We start from the raw sequence: 15,792 nt of genomic DNA, 5'->3' as shown, positions 1-15,792 counted from the left end.
AAAAAAAAAAAAAAAAAAAAATTTCAGAAAGTGTGCGTGAACAACAGTTGCTTCCTGTGTGTTTTAGAGTCTCGGAGCTGATTGGCTATAGTCCGGAGAACCTGATGGGCCGTTCTGTCTACGAGTTCTACTATGCCCTGGACTCAGACAGTGTCACCAAGAGCCACCAGAACTGTGAGTACATGCGCACACACACCACACACACGCACACACACCACAGCACGCACACACACACAAACATTTAACAGTGAACAACAGGCTCCTAGCTGTCACAGACGCAGCTCTCTACTCAATTAATGACCCCGACACTGGCCTCTAATGGGCTCTCTCAACAACATGTGAGCCTGCTCTGTACAGAGAGGCAACAGAGAAGATAGAGATAGAAAGAGAGACAGAGAGAAGAAGAGAACAAACTAGGGAGAGAGAGAGAGATAGAGAGACAGAGAGAGAGAGAGAGAGAGAGAGAGAGAGAGAGAGAGAGAGACATAGAGAGAGAACGGCGTGATCCGATTAGTATCTCTCCGTGGTCCAGACTGAGGCACGGACCAGACGGCCTGTTTCTCAAGTTCTCCAGTGTCACCCTGGTGGTACCCAGGACAAGGAACAAGGCCCGGAGCCCGAGCCAGAACCTGGGTCTAGAACCAGATCAGCCTTCTGACTCAGTAGGCTGCCTCTGAAGGGTTCAAGCCCTCGTGAAAGAGGAGCAATCCTTTTCTCTCCATTCCTGTCGTTCTCTACTGTTGTTCACCTCAGGCATTTCTTTCTCATGAGTTGGTATAAGGGGAGCATTCCCCTTGTGAGACTAACTGTGGATGACAGGTAGAGTGGAGCTTGGTAATGGCTGCTTGTATTAGCAAGCCCTGTTCAGACACCTGCTGGGTAATCCCCCATGCTTTTATATTCCTGTACTTTTTCCCCCTCTGTCTATGTTTTCCCTGTGTGCGTGTGTGTGTGCGTGTGGGTGGGTGTCTGTGTGCGTTGTGCGTGTGTGTGTGGGTGTGTGTAATATTTCTGACATGGCAAACCTGCCGTTGACCTAAGCCCTCTTTCTTTCTATCTCTCGCTTTCTCTCACTCTTTCTCTCTTTCTCTTTCTCTTTTTCTTTCTCTGCTCTCTCTCTCTCTCTCTCTCTCTCTCTCTCTCTCTCTCTCTCTCATCTCTCTCTCTCTCTCTCTCTCTCCTCTCTCTCTCTCTCTCTCCGCTCTCTCTCTCTCTCTCTCTCTCTCTGTCTTTCTTTCCCTCTCTCTTTCAGCTTTCCACTCTCGCTTTCAAATGACATTATAGATGCATTGCATGAGTTATGAGTGTAATTGAGAACAGGCCCTATTAGATTGTGTGTGTGATGCAGACCGGGGCCAGGCGAGTATTAAGATGTCTTCAATCCCATTAAGAGCGACCGGTGATGGTAGAGATAGCAGAACAACATCTGCCAGCCAATATGTGGGGAAAGGGGACCAGGTGTTCTAGATTACACTCTAATGAGTGTGTGTGTATGTGGGTGGGTGAGTGTTTGTGATATTCCCACATCATTTTAAGTCGTCTGTGAGACAGTAGAAGGGGATAGAGAGAGAAAAAGCAGATTTTCTGGAGCATAGGGAATCCTGTGTATGTATGTGTGTGTGTTTTCCTTTGAACGCGTGTCTGGGTTTGCATAATTGTATTCAGCGTATGGTCGGCACCTCTGTGTATCACCGGCCGTCTCTGCTGGAGGGGGTCCCTCTCTGATTGGCTCCTCACATCTCTCAGAAGACCGGAGACACTCAAACATAGCATGTGCAGCCAGATCCTCAGTGAAAGACCTCTCTATTGGACACACACACACACGCGCGCACACACACACACAGTCTCTGGGGCAACGTGACCGGCATGTAGAGCAGCACATGCAGCGGCATTTACTCTTGCACTGAACTAACCTCTGAAGACACACTCCCTAACACCACCATACACACTCCCCCCCCCCCCCCCCACACACACACACACTTACACACACATTCCCACATATCAGACACTTACACACTCCCACAAACATATACACCCACACACGTATAGTCCTGGCCTCTTGGATCCCAGTTCATGTGGTTTCCCACGGTGGCCTGGATCCTTGGACTCAGTCCACAACACTGAAACTACATCCAAGAACTCCAGTGTATCCTCCTGCCCTTGGCCTCTCCTTCATCGCTCCTTTTCTCAGTCTGTGAAATCTGACCAAGCCGCTGGCATCTAGACTCTCTCTTCCCCCTCCTTGTTTCCAGACTCGTCTAATAGGGCCTATCTCTCTCTCTCTTCCCCTCTCTCTCTCTCTCTGCCCTCCAGTGTGTACCAAGGGCCAGGCGGTGAGTGGCCGGTATCGTATGCTTGCCAAACATGGAGGGTATGTGTGGGTGGAGACCCAAGGCACCGTCATCTACAACAGCCGCAACTCACAGCCTCAGTGCATTGTCTGCATCAACTACGTCCTCAGGTAGGTCACAGAGTAAACGGGGTCAGGGCTCAAGGGGTAAATGGTTAACATATAGTCTTTAAAAGAAACCGATCCAAAGTCAACTATTATTGATGGCAAACCTGGCAATCTGCTCAGTTTCGTCCCTGCAATATCTCACCTCTGTTTTCATCACACTCTCCCTCCTGCCCTTTACTTCTCTTTCTCTCTCTTTTTTTCATTTGTCATCCCTCACCCTCCCTGACTTCATCTTGTTCTTTGTCTCCATCTCTCCCTCTCTCCCCCCCCCCCCCCCACCATCTTCCCACCCCTCTCCCTGTGCAGTGACATTTGAGGAGAAGTCCACAGTGTTCTCCATGGAGCAGACAGAGTCTCTGTTCAAGCCCCACCACATGTCCGGCCTCAGCCAGCCGGGGCCAGGCTGGGGGCCCACCCCGGGGAGAGCCTCTTCAGCAAGCTCAAGGAGGAACCCGAAGACCTCAATCTACTGGCGCCCACCCCCGGAGACGCCATCATCGCCCTTGACTTTGGTCAGTACCAGACCTGGGTCCTTATCGGCTTTACCCAGTCAGACAAGAGCAATGTACCACAGATAGATACTTGTGATGGATACTGGTGTTTCAGGGTCAAATTTCTCGCTCCATAGGTAGAGGTTTCATGAAAACTATTTCCGTTAGTTACGTCTTAAATCTTAAATCGTTCGCGTCTGTGATCTCAGTCATGCTGACGTTGCTCTCTGTGTGGCGGCGCACCTGACAGGTCGGCCCCAATTTGAGGAGCCCAAGCTGCCCCTCATCTACCCTAAGATGTCCCCCATGGCCCCCCCGGGCCCCCAGGCCCACAAGCCGGCCCCCCCAGCAGAGATGACCAGCAGCATGGCTGCCTCCTTCGCTGTGGCTCAGAAACCTCTGCCGGGAAGTGCCACCCCCAGCCTGAGTAGCTGCTCCACGGTAGGGGGATGAAGGGTGGAGAGATGGAGGGGTGGTGGGGTGATGGGATAGAGGGGATGAAGGGTGGAGAGATGGAGGGGTGGTGGGGTGATGGGATAGAGGGGATGAAGGGTGGAGAGATGGAGGGGTGGTGGGGTGATGGGATAGAGGGGATGAAGGGTGGAGAGATGGAGGGGTGGTGGGGTGATGGGATAGAGGGGATGAAGGGTGGAGAGATGGAGGGGTGGTGGGGTGATGGGATAGAGGGGATGAAGGGTGGAGAGATGGAGGGGTGGTGGGGTGATGGGATAGAGGGGATGAAGGGTGGAGAGATGGAGGGGTGGTGGGGTGATGGGATAGAGGGGATGAAGGGTGGAGAGATGGAGGGGTGGTGGGGTGATGGGATAGAGGGGATGAAGGGTGGAGAGATGGAGGGGTGGTGGGGTGATGGGATAGAGGGGATGAAGGGTGGAGAGATGGAGGGGTGGTGGGGTGATGGGATAGAGGGGATGAAGGGTGGAGAGATGGAGGGGTGGTGGGGAGATGGGATAGAGGGGATGAAGGGTGGAGAGATGGAGGGGTGGTGGGGTGATGGGATAGAGGGGATGAAGGGTGGAGAGATGGAGGGGTGGTGGGGTGATGGGATAGAGGGGATGAAGGGTGGAGAGATGGAGGGGTGGTGGGGTGATGGGATAGAGGGGATGAAGGGTGGAGAGATGGAGGGGTGGTGGGGTGATGGGATAGAGGGGATGAAGGGTGGAGAGATGGAGGGGTGGTGGGGTGATGGGATAGAGGGGATGAAGGGTGGAGAGATGGAGGGGTGGTGGGGTGATGGGATAGAGGGGATGAAGGGTGGAGAGATGGAGGGGTGGTGGGGGTGATGGGATAGAGGGGATGAAGGGTGGAGAGATGGAGGGGTGGTGGGGTGATGGGATAGAGGGGATGAAGGGTGGAGAGATGGAGGGGTGGTGGGGTGATGGGATAGAGGGGATGAAGGGTGGAGAGATGGAGGGGTGGTGGGTGATGGGATAGAGGGGATGAAGGGTGGAGAGATGGAGGGGTGGTGGGGTGATGGGATAGAGGGGATGAAGGGTGGAGAGATGGAGGGGTGGTGGGGTGATGGGATAGAGGGGATGAAGGGTGGAGAGATGGAGGGGTGGTGGGGTGATGGGATAGAGGGGATGAAGGGTGGAGAGATGGAGGGGTGGTGGGGTGATGGGATAGAGGGGATGAAGGGTGGAGAGATGGAGGGGTGGTGGGGTGATGGGATAGAGGGGATGAAGGGTGGAGAGATGGAGGGGTGGTGGGGTGATGGGATAGAGGGGATGAAGGGTGGAGAGATGGAGGGGTGGTGGGGTGATGGGATAGAGGGGATGAAGGGTGGAGAGATGGAGGGGTGGTGGGGTGATGGGATAGAGGGGATGAAGGGTGGAGAGATGGAGGGGTGGTGGGGTGATGGGATAGAGGGGATGAAGGGTGGAGAGATGGAGGGGTGGTGGGGTGATGGGATAGAGGGGATGAAGGGTGGAGAGATGGAGGGGTGGTGGGGTGATGGGATAGAGGGGATGAAGGGTGGAGAGATGGAGGGGTGGTGGGGTGATGGGATAGAGGGGATGAAGGGTGGAGAGATGGAGGGGTGGTGGGGTGATGGGATAGAGGGGATGAAGGGTGGAGAGATGGAGGGGTGGTTGGGGTGATGGGATAGAGGGGATGAAGGGTGGAGAGATGGAGGGGTGGTGGGGTGATGGGATAGAGGGGATGAAGGGTGGAGAGATGGAGGGGTGGTGGGGTGATGGGATAGAGGGGATGAAGGGTGGAGAGATGGAGGGGTGGTGGGGTGATGGGATAGAGGGGATGAAGGGTGGAGAGATGGAGGGGTGATGGGATAGAGGGGATGAAGGGTGGAGAGATGGAGGGGTGGTGGGGTGATGGGATAGAGGGGATGAAGGGTGGAGAGATGGAGGGGTGGTGGGGTGATGGGATAGAGGGGATGAAGGGTGGAGAGATGGAGGGGTGGTGGGGTGATGGGATAGAGGGGATGAAGGGTGGAGAGATGGAGGGGTGGTGGGGTGATGGGATAGAGGGGATGAAGGGTGGAGAGATGGAGGGGTGGTGGGGTGATGGGATAGAGGGGATGAAGGGTGGAGAGATGGAGGGGTGGTGGGGTGATGGGATAGAGGGGATGAAGGGTGGAGAGATGGAGGGGTGGTGGGGTGATGGGATAGAGGGGATGAAGGGTGGAGAGATGGAGGGGTGGTGGGGTGATGGGATAGAGGGGATGAAGGGTGGAGAGATGGAGGGGTGGTGGGGTGATGGGATAGAGGGGATGAAGGGTGGAGAGATGGAGGGGTGGTGGGGTGATGGGATAGAGGGGATGAAGGGTGGAGAGATGGAGGGGTGGTGGGGTGATGGGATAGAGGGGATGAAGGGTGGAGAGATGGAGGGGTGGTGGGGTGATGGGATAGAGGGGATGAAGGGTGGAAAGATGGAGGGATAGAGGGGATGAGGGGTGGAGGGGATGAGGGGTGGAGGGGTGGAGGGATGGAGGGATAGAGGGGATGAAGGGTGGAGAGATGGAGGGATAGAGGGGATGGGGGTGGAGGGGATGAGGGGTGGAGGAATGGAGGGGTGGAGGGGTGGAGGGACGGAGGGGTGGGGGGATGATGGGATGGAGGGATGGATGGAGGGATGGACGATGGGAGAGATGTATATCTTTGTGATTCTGTAGATTTACCTGTTTGTGTGCGTGTGAGTGTGTTTGTGTGTGTGTCCTCCTTGTGAACTTGTTGGGTGGTTTCAAGCGGCTACTGATGAGGTGATCTCAGAGATAGTTGTTTCTTTTGTAGGCAGAGATTATTTCATAGTCTGCCAGTATCTGTGTGTTGCGTAAGGTCTCCTGAAATGTATAGTAGAATTATCTATTTGCTGCTGCACTACAGCTACAGGAGATAGTAATTAGAGGAATGATATGTCTGTTGTCCTTTTGTTTCTCTTTCTGAAAAGCAATTTTCACTTTCCTTAAAAATGAGCATGGGTATCCTTTGGTTCTTAAAGCCTTAAATCATGTTTTGGATGCTATGTTAAACTAAAAAGTTGTTTGCAAGTCCTATAGAAGTGACAGAGTAGAGACTTTTGAACTGTCTTTTTGAAGGATTACATGGGTAGCATTCTCTTTAAAGAAATCTTTGATGTCGTGTGTTTGTCAAGTTTTGGCCTTTGTATGTGGTTGACTTCTGGATAATGAATATGAATTGTGAGCCCCAAGAAGAATAGCAATACAAACTTGTGTGTGTGTGTGTGTTGTGGGCACCAATCCTGGGTGTTGGGCACAGTGGGCAGTGTGTTGTGAGAATGGAGGGGGTGGATACTTGGAATAAGCAGTTAGTCAGGACTGAATAGAGTCTTTGTCTACTCTCATCTCTCTTCTGCCCTCCCTCCCTCTGCATACCCTCTCTCTCTCCCTTCATTTCTCCCTCCTTGTCTCTGTCTCTCTCCTTCCCTCCTTCTCACCCTTTCCTTTCCTTCCCATGATCTCCCTCCCTCCCTCCCATGCCCCCCCTCCCTCCCTCCCTCCCTCGCCCTCCCCCCTCCCTCCCATGCCCCCCCCCCCTCCCTCCCTCCCTCCCTCCCTCCCTCCCTCCCACCCTCCCTCCCTCCCTCCCTCCCTACAGCCCAGCAGCCCAGGGGACTACTACACCTCGGTGGAGGGTGATCTGAAGGTGGAGCTGACGGAGAAGCTGTTTGCGCTGGACACCGAGGGCACCAAGAGCCCTGACAGCACAGAGGTCAGTCGCCCCCCGACCACCACTCTCACCTGGACGTCACTCTGTTGACTTCCAAAAGTATCCCACCAAAAGCAGGGCCTTCTTTCAGCTCCGCAGCCATGCACTGACATACCGGGACCTACCCCCAGGAACGCTCGTGTTCGTTTGACCGCTCGACTACGGCCCTGTACCGTCCATCCCTGTCTTTGTCCGCCCGTGCATACGTTTACAAGTGTTTATGTATCCCTCCCCATCCCTCCACCACCACCACCCTCACCCTCCCCTTCGTCAGGCGGACCTGAGTGATCTGGATCTGGAGACGTTGGCCCCCTACATCCCTATGGACGGAGAAGACTTCCAGCTGAACCCCATCATCCCGGAGGACGCCCCAGTCGAGGGCCAGGGCCTGGGCCACTCCTCCAGCCAGAACAGCTTCAGCAACATTGCCAGCCTCTTCCAGCCCCTAGCCTCCCCCCAGCCAGGCCTTTACCCCCACCCAGCCACTGCCAAGTGGGGCTCCGGGGACAAGAGAGGCCCTGGTGCCTGCCCCATTGACCCCAGACCCACTGTTGCATACATGGGCCCCTCTCAGATACCCCCCTACCACGCCCCAGCCAGCACCCCCCTTTCCTCCATGGGTGGCCGCCAGAACGTCCAGTGGCCTCCAGACCCCCCCATAAACTTCCAGCGGATGTCCAAGCAGGGCCTGGTGGAGCCCATGGGCTTGGGTCACTTGTGTCAGGTGAACGGGATGCCTCACCACAAACAGAGGTAGGAGAACGCTCTCTTCTTACATTTAAGTCATTTAGCAGACGCTCTTATCCAGAGCGACTTACAAAGTACAGGGACATTCCCCCGAGGCAAGCAGGGGGGCAAGTGCCACATTTTGCACGGCCGAGAATCCAACCAACAACCTTCTGATTAATAGCCCGACTCCCTAACCGCTCAGCCATCTCACCCCCTTCTTACTTCTTTATCTTCGACGTTGCCCGTATTCACAAGCCCAAGCTTGTTGTTTCTAGTATTGTACGCTTCACTAAAGCACTAGATGCCATTTAGATGGTATAGCACTCGATAAGGCATAAGCAAGCAGGGGGAAATGAACCTCATGTGCCTATCGACTTCTGTGGTCAACTACTGTCCACAGAGGTGTGGTGCAGGAGTATGGTTAATTGGCAGGGCTCACCATCTTAGTGGTGTGTTGTGTGTTTGCTGTGAAGGTCCATGGAGAACTTTGTCCAGGCTTACAGAGGTATGAGCCCAGCCAGCCAGGCCATGACCAACAACTTCAAACGCTCCTTCACACAGATGGCTGTTGTGAGTTTCTCATTCCGACTGAATACTTTGTTTTTTCTTTTTTTGTTTCTTTTTACATGTGATTTACTGCACAGACCACTGTGACCGTCACTGTTAACAAACAGGAGTTGTGTTTGTGTGTGTGTGTTTTGCCTCGTGTGTGTGTCCCAGAATGACGCGACCCCCGGCAGGCCCTCAGAGATGACCTGGAAGAGGATGAGGAACGAGAGCTGTGCCGTTCTGGATCGTTCTCTGAGCGCCAGCTCACTGGCAGGTACGGCAGCACCTCCACAATATTCCTGGAAGAAGAAACAAAGAGAGAAAAAACACTCCTAAACATTTAAAACTTTGAAAATCATATTGTTTCCAGTGAGAGAGACAGGAATTAGAGATTCAGGCCTAGCCAGGGATTTGTACACCTTTTATAGACATAGTGCAGACAGAATATACAATATATATTTCATTTTCTTTTCTCTTTTTGATCTTCTTCCATCAGAGCCAGGTATGTACAGGCAGGATGACCAGCATCTTTGCCCCCTGCAGCAGCACAGAGGTTCCCAGTGTCCAGGAAGTTCTAATGGTGTGCCCAAGAAAACCTTCACTGAACAGTGCTGCAACCATTCACAATACAACGGAATGCCTTCTAACAAAACAGGAGGTATGTTTGAGAGCAGTTTGCATGTTTGTGTGTGTGTGTGTGAGAGAGAGTGTGTGTGTGTGTGTGTGTGTGTGTGTGTGTGTGTGTGTGTGTGTGTGAGAGAGAGTGTGTGTGTGAGTCTGTCCCTCCTCTTTGCTGGGATGTGGTTCACTGATCTTATTGAACCAGTCTCAAACCTGTTAGCCAGGTTTGAAGGATTATGACGTTTGGCTTTGACTTGGGCATTTTTGGAATTTAAAAAAGGAATTGCATGTATTTATATATATATATATATAGCAAAGACCATTGTTGATTTGTGTATTTTTATTTTGGTGTGTGTATTTGTGTGTGTGTGTGTGTGTGTGTGTGTGTGTGTGTGTGTACAGGGGTTGCCAGTCGTCTGTTGGGCCCATCGTTTGAGTCCTACCTGCCTGAGCTCACCCGCTACGACTGTGAGGTGAACGTGCCCCTGCAGGGCAACCTGCATCTTCTGCATGGGCGTGACCTGCTGAGGGCCTTGGACCAGGCCTCCTAAACCCTGGCACTGTCCTCCCCCCTGCCCACCTCAGACCCAGACCCTGCCCCAGACCCTGTCCCCAGATCCTGCTCTGCCCCAAACCCTGGCCCCCAACCCTGGCCCCATACCCTGCCCTGTACCCACCCTGCCATGCCACCTACACCATGGCTCGCCTTAGATCTCCCTAGCCCTAGAAGTAGCCCAAGCCCTAGCCCCATCCTAAACCTCAACATCCAATCCCAGTTCTCTTCTTTGCTAGCCATGGCAACCAAAACTCCCTGTGTTTAACCTGTGTTAACCTACCATAGTCTGTCCCTTCTTACCAAAACCAGACAGTTTCTACCCCTCCACCCCATCCTACTGTATAATGTATCAGTAGATGACAGCGGCCTTGATCTGAGTTGCTCATCTTTATCTCAAAAAATATATACAATACATGTATTATTTTCAGTTAGTCTAAGTCTATTTTTGTTACTAAATGTGTCTGTGCTTTATTGAATATTCCCATATTATTTAATCAGGGGAATATAATATTACCTGTATCTACCTTTCACCATCTCTGCCTGTCTCTCTCTCTCTCTCTCTCTCTCTCTCTCTCTCTCTCTCTCTCTCTCTCTCTCTCTCTCTCTCTCTCTCTCTCTCTCTCTCTCTCTCTCTCTCTCTCTCTCTCTCTCTCTCTGTCTGTCTGTCTGTCTGTCTGCTAACTGTCTGTCTGTCTCACCTGTAACTGCCTCCCGTTCTACATACCTACCTGCCGGTCTCCCTGCCTGCTTGCTTTTTTGCTTGTCTGTCTGTCTGTCACCTATCTGTTTTGCATTCTCCTTCTCTCTCTCTTCCTCCCTCTTTCTCTTTGTAAGTATATTTGTTACTTTGTCACAAGACAGAAACTACAGTAACATACATTTTGCTTAAAATAGAAATCCTTTTAGTTCAAGGTTTGTTTTGTAAATTTTATTTTTGGGGTTTCTCATTTTGTTTTCATTTCTGATTTATTGATACCTGTTTCAAATTCTCCCAATAAAAGTAGTTAATTTCATTTGAAAAGGTTTTTAGGTAATGTTTTTCACTGGCTTGGTGAAGTTTTTTGGGGGTTGTTTTTTGTTGGTTTAATCACCTTGTCAGGACATTGATGTAAGTCAGACTCCATGTGTCTTCTCATTAGATTGTTAGTCATGCACCTTCAGGGAGGTTTTTGTTTAAGAGAGAGAAACTCAATATAAAAATTCAGATACATTATTAGTTATTATATTTGTTATAATACTTTACAGTTTTATCTCTCTCTCTCTTTCTCTCCATTTGCTCAGTCTCTCTCACTTTGTTTTTCAGTTATTGTCTTTGTGTGGTGACCACTTTTGAAGTTTGATTTTAGAAATGTACACACATGTATTTAAAGGCAGAGGCTCTACAGTTTCAACAATGTAATGTTGAAGATAGTGTTTGACTGTTTGTGTGCCTTGGTACTTTGTTGTATGGACCCAGTAGATGCAGACCAGATTCCTTCGTGTTTTAGATCTATTCCATAGTGCTGGTTTCTCTTTAGGTTTAGTGTGTCATTTATTTTAATTTTTTTCAGAGTTTATTCAAAGGTATATCAAATTATATGGCAGGCCAGTAGTGTTCTGTTCTCACTTTAAAGAAGATAAAGAAAACGATAAAAAGATAGATTAAAGACATTAAGAGTTTCACTTTCGACATGTAGCATTTTCAACATAGAAAACGAGTGAAATTACCACATTTAGTCACTTTTATTCGTATCTAATTCATCGCTGCATAATAGATATAACCGTCTTGCATGTGTAGAGGCAAACTGTGTATGTTTTTTGATCCTCTTTTATTAACACTGTATTTTGGATATTGTTCGTTTTCATGCTGAAATAATCTTTCAAGTTGGTCTATAGCCATATTATGTGCCTTACAGTTTTATACAATTTCAACCCTGTGTAATGCCCTTCAAGATCGTGTCGTGTTCCATAGAATATCCTCATCTGAACACACACACCACTTGCCTTTACCGACTGTGTTGCCCTAGTTATTTGATAGCCCTAAATGCAAACAAACCCCTAGACCAGATTCAGTAGTCTCCATTAAAGTTTTGGAGTATAGCTACACTGCATTAGAAAAACACAGATTGAGGAGTTCTAGAAGGTTTCGAGAGTAAAGGTTAAAGGTCAAAGCACAACAGTGTGTTGATGTTGTAGAGTGTCATGGAATATTAGGATGTGTTATGATCTTTGTATACAGATACTAAAGGGGAGTTACCATTGAGGTTGTTTCACTGAAATGAATTAAAACCAACTATTGAATACTCAGGCACATCTAATGTTAGCTTGGTAGCATGTTATGTCAGAAAAAATAGCAGAATCTCAAAGGATCACAGGGTTGATCTGTGTTTTATACAATGCCACTGTATGTTTGACAGCTGCCCTAACATGCAGGAATAGGATCAGATCAATGAAGCAGAGCAGAGAGAGAGAGGGATGTAAAGGTATAGATGGAGACTGATCTGGGAGATAAAAGTGCGAGAGCATTGCTGACCTGTTAGTGGCTGATAGACTGGAAAAGAGATTTTGCTCAGCCTGCCCACTGATGCACAACTCTCCCCAGCCTCTCCCCAGCCTCTCCCCAGCCTCTCCACTCCACAGACGGCTGAGCTTAGCTCATATCTCTTCCTCTCTTTCTCTTGGTCTCTTTCTCTCTCCCTCTCTTTTTTCATTTGTCTTTCTCTTCCTCTTTTTATCAAATGCATAGCTCTCTCTCTTTCCCTGTCTCTTTATCTCCCCATTCTCTCTCTCTCACTCTCTCTCTCTGAAACATGCCTGTTACGTCAACTTTAGTAACGGCCTTGGCCATGGCTGTCAACATCTGTCCATTTATACAGAGACAAAACACAACATCCAACTTTAATGGAGATGTCTGCAGGTCCTCCAAAGACATTAGGAAAAATGCTTCTTGTTTTCTTTGAGCCAAAGTGAATGGAATGTGGGGCATTTTGTTAAACTGCCCACAGCCCAGATAACCTAAACACAAGGATAATATGAGAGGATGTATCATTTTATGTATGTATTTATTTATTTAATTGGTAGAACAATAGGGTCTGAAACTTTGCAAATAACTGGGAAAATTAGTTTCAGAATCATTTGATTTCTCACAGTAATCTGGTGGGTTTTACAGACCAACTTAGTTAAGCCGCATTAATAAAAAAAAACATCCTAGTTTAGAGCCACTCACACAGCCTAACCCCCATGACTGATGGCCGTCCCAATATTTGCCTTCTTTATATAAAAGTTGGGTTTAAATATTACATTATTACTTGAATTATAAACTATACGAACCAAAGTCAGATAGGTGGCCAGCTCACTGCCTTATGAGCCACACTGCAGGGCTTTGATCTCAGAAGGTCACAGAGATGAGATTTCTATTCAGTTGTTCTTCTGTATGTGAATTGAGTAGGCTGCGTGGATGTCGAGACGTAAAGCAAAATCAGATGGAAGCTTTGTTCCAGTACTGGCGTGGATGATGTCACACTTGAAGGGTTCAAACAAGCAAACAAACATCAAATCACTAAATGGTCTCATTCTGTTTACATTTAGTCATTTAGCAGACGCTCTTATCCAGAGCAACTTACAGTAAGTACAGGGACATTCTCCCCAAGGCAAGTAGGGTGAAGTGCCTTGCCCAAGGACACAACGTCATTTTGCACAGCCGAGAATCGAACCAGCAACCTTCGGATTACTAGCCCAATTCCCTAACCGTTCAACCACCTGACTCCCTGTTTCCTCTTTAAAGATAATTTCAGCATGAAAGGCTAGTAAATAATGAGTTTTTTCTTGGGATTATGTTCTCCTTGGATGTATTTGAGTTATATTAGCTGGCCCTATGATTTTATCATCTGCTAAATTCATATTGACATTATTATATTGTTATTATTATTATTACTGTATGGGGAATTTAACCGGTAAGAAGTTTTATTTCTGCACTGATATCTTATTAAAGCATCCTGATCTTTACTCATGTAGTGTTGTCCTTGTTTTGATAGTACCAAATACTTTCATTTTCTGCCCCTCAAAGAACTGCAAACACTGTTATAAATTACTTAACTAAATCATAAAATTCAAGATGAAACAAGGAACAAGTTAGATATTTCATTTGTAATATAATTTTCTGTTTCCTGTGTATGGCATTCTAACCTTGATTGATTTTTACGAACCTACATTCCAAATCACCATTAACCCTCGTGCTGCCTTCGGGTCACATGACCCAAAGGTTCATAACGAACCATCGTTGTGTTTACCCAATTTTACCCCATACAAAAACAAATACAAATAATTTTCTTTTAACCATTCCAATGTGGGGGGTCTGAGACAGCCCGACAGTTAAAAGAAAATGCTTCACTTTGTTTTTGTATGCGGTAAATTTGTCACAATACGACGGTGGGTCACAATGACTGATGGGTCAGAATGACCCGAAGATAACACAAGGGTTAAATGAAACATTACTTTACAACCATTGGCTGTTCAGCTGTTCAAAATATTCTGTGTGAGCCAAATACTTCTTTCTTTCTTTTCTCTGAATTAACTACAATTTGGCATGTTATCCTTAAATCCTTAAATTAACATAGTAACAGGTGCTGATGCATGGATTATTGATTGATTTAGATGGGCCATGTAGTTACATGCAGAAACCAGCATTGAAGGCTTAAATAGAGAACAAATTGTTCACCTCTTCGATGAAGTTGTTTTATCATCTCTGTGCTACTTGTCTCCGACAAGTCCTGCACAGTATAACGTGAGGTGTCAAGGGAGATTCTTCAAAGAATAACTTTTACTTGAACTCTACCTCAACGCTTCAGACGTCTTAACAAATCAAACTGGAGCATCTCTGCTTCTCACCTCCACAGCACTCAGACATGCTCAAGAGCCCTACTGACGTTGTCTAACAGTTATCCCATTGCTCAAGGCCTGTACGAGATCACCCACACCCTCACTTCTGCACGCCACACACTACACCTCAGACTCTGTGCTTGGTGTTGCTGGTGGGGACACAGCAGACACAGGGCTCCTGGACAGAGGTGGTGTTAACGCAGGACACAGCAGACACAGGGCTCCTGGACAGAGGTGGTGTTAACGCAGGACACAGCAGACACAGGGCTCCTGGACAGAGGTGGTGTTAACGCAGGACACAGCAGACACAGGGCTCCTGGACAGAGGTGGTGTTAACGCAGGACACAGCAGACACAGGGCTCCTGGACAGAGGTGGTGTTAACGCAGGACACAGCAGACACAGAGGTGGTGTTAACGCAGGACACAGCAGACACAGAGGTGGTGTTAACGCAGGACACAGCAGACACAGAGGTGGTGTTAACGCAGGACACAGCAGACACAGAGGTGGTGTTAACGCAGGACACAGCAGACACAGGGCTCCTGGACAGAGGTGGTGTTAACGCAGGACACAGCAGACACAGGGCTCCTGGACAGAGGTGGTGTTAACGCAGGACACAGCAGACACAGGGCTCCTGGACAGAGGTGGTGTTAACGCAGGACACAGCAGACACAGAGGTGGTGTTAACGCAGGACACAGCAGACACAGGGCTCCTGGACAGAGGTGGTGTTAACGCAGGACACAGCAGACACAGAGGTGGTGTTAACGCAGGACACAGCAGACACAGAGGTGGTGTTAACGCAGGACACAGCAGACACAGAGGTGGTGTTGACGCAGGACACAGCAGACACAGAGGTGGTGTTAACGCAGGACACAGCAGACACAGAGGTGGTGTTGACGCAGGACACAGCAGACACAGAGGTGGTGTTAACGCAGGACACAGCAGACACAGAGGTGCTGTTAACGCAGGACACAGCAGACACAGAGGTGGTGTTAACGCAGGACACAGCAGACACAGAGGTGGTGTTGACGCAGGACACAGCAGACACAGAGGTGGTGTTGACGCAGGACACAGCAGACACAGAGGTGGTGTTAACGCAGGACACAGCAGACACAGAGGTGGTGTTAACGCAGGACACAGCAGACACAGAGGTGGTGTTAACGCAGGACACAGCAGACACAGAGGTGGTGTTAACGCAGGACACAGCAGACACAGGGCTCCTGGACAGAGGTGGTGTTAACGCAGGACACAGCAGACACAGGGCTCCTGGACAGAGGTGGTGTTAACGCAGGACACAGCAGACACAGAGGTGGTGTTAACGCAGGACACA

At 49.2% G+C, this 15,792-nt stretch overlaps 1 protein-coding gene across 1 annotated transcript in view; it reads left to right on the top strand.

Annotated features, from left to right (window-relative positions):
- LOC134022580 (endothelial PAS domain-containing protein 1-like) overlaps positions 1–13,590 on the top strand; it is a 34,696-nt gene extending 21,106 nt beyond the window's left edge. The window contains 11 exon segments of the mRNA XM_062464214.1: positions 2,314–2,461; positions 2,765–2,771; positions 2,773–2,842; positions 2,845–2,970; positions 3,200–3,390; positions 7,041–7,154; positions 7,426–7,904; positions 8,354–8,450; positions 8,601–8,703; positions 8,926–9,087; positions 9,453–13,590. Coding sequence (XP_062320198.1) covers positions 2,314–2,461; positions 2,765–2,771; positions 2,773–2,842; positions 2,845–2,970; positions 3,200–3,390; positions 7,041–7,154; positions 7,426–7,904; positions 8,354–8,450; positions 8,601–8,703; positions 8,926–9,087; positions 9,453–9,601 — 1,646 coding nt within the window. The 3' untranslated portion in view covers positions 9,602–13,590.
- Positions 13,591–15,792: the final 2,202 nt, after the last annotated feature.

The sequence above is a fragment of the Osmerus eperlanus genome, chromosome 6 (genome assembly GCF_963692335.1).
Source record: "Osmerus eperlanus chromosome 6, fOsmEpe2.1, whole genome shotgun sequence".
Taxonomy (NCBI): domain Eukaryota; kingdom Metazoa; phylum Chordata; class Actinopteri; order Osmeriformes; family Osmeridae; genus Osmerus; species Osmerus eperlanus.
Note: the sequence above shows the minus strand (reverse complement) of the source record. Positions and strands in the feature narration are given on the sequence as shown.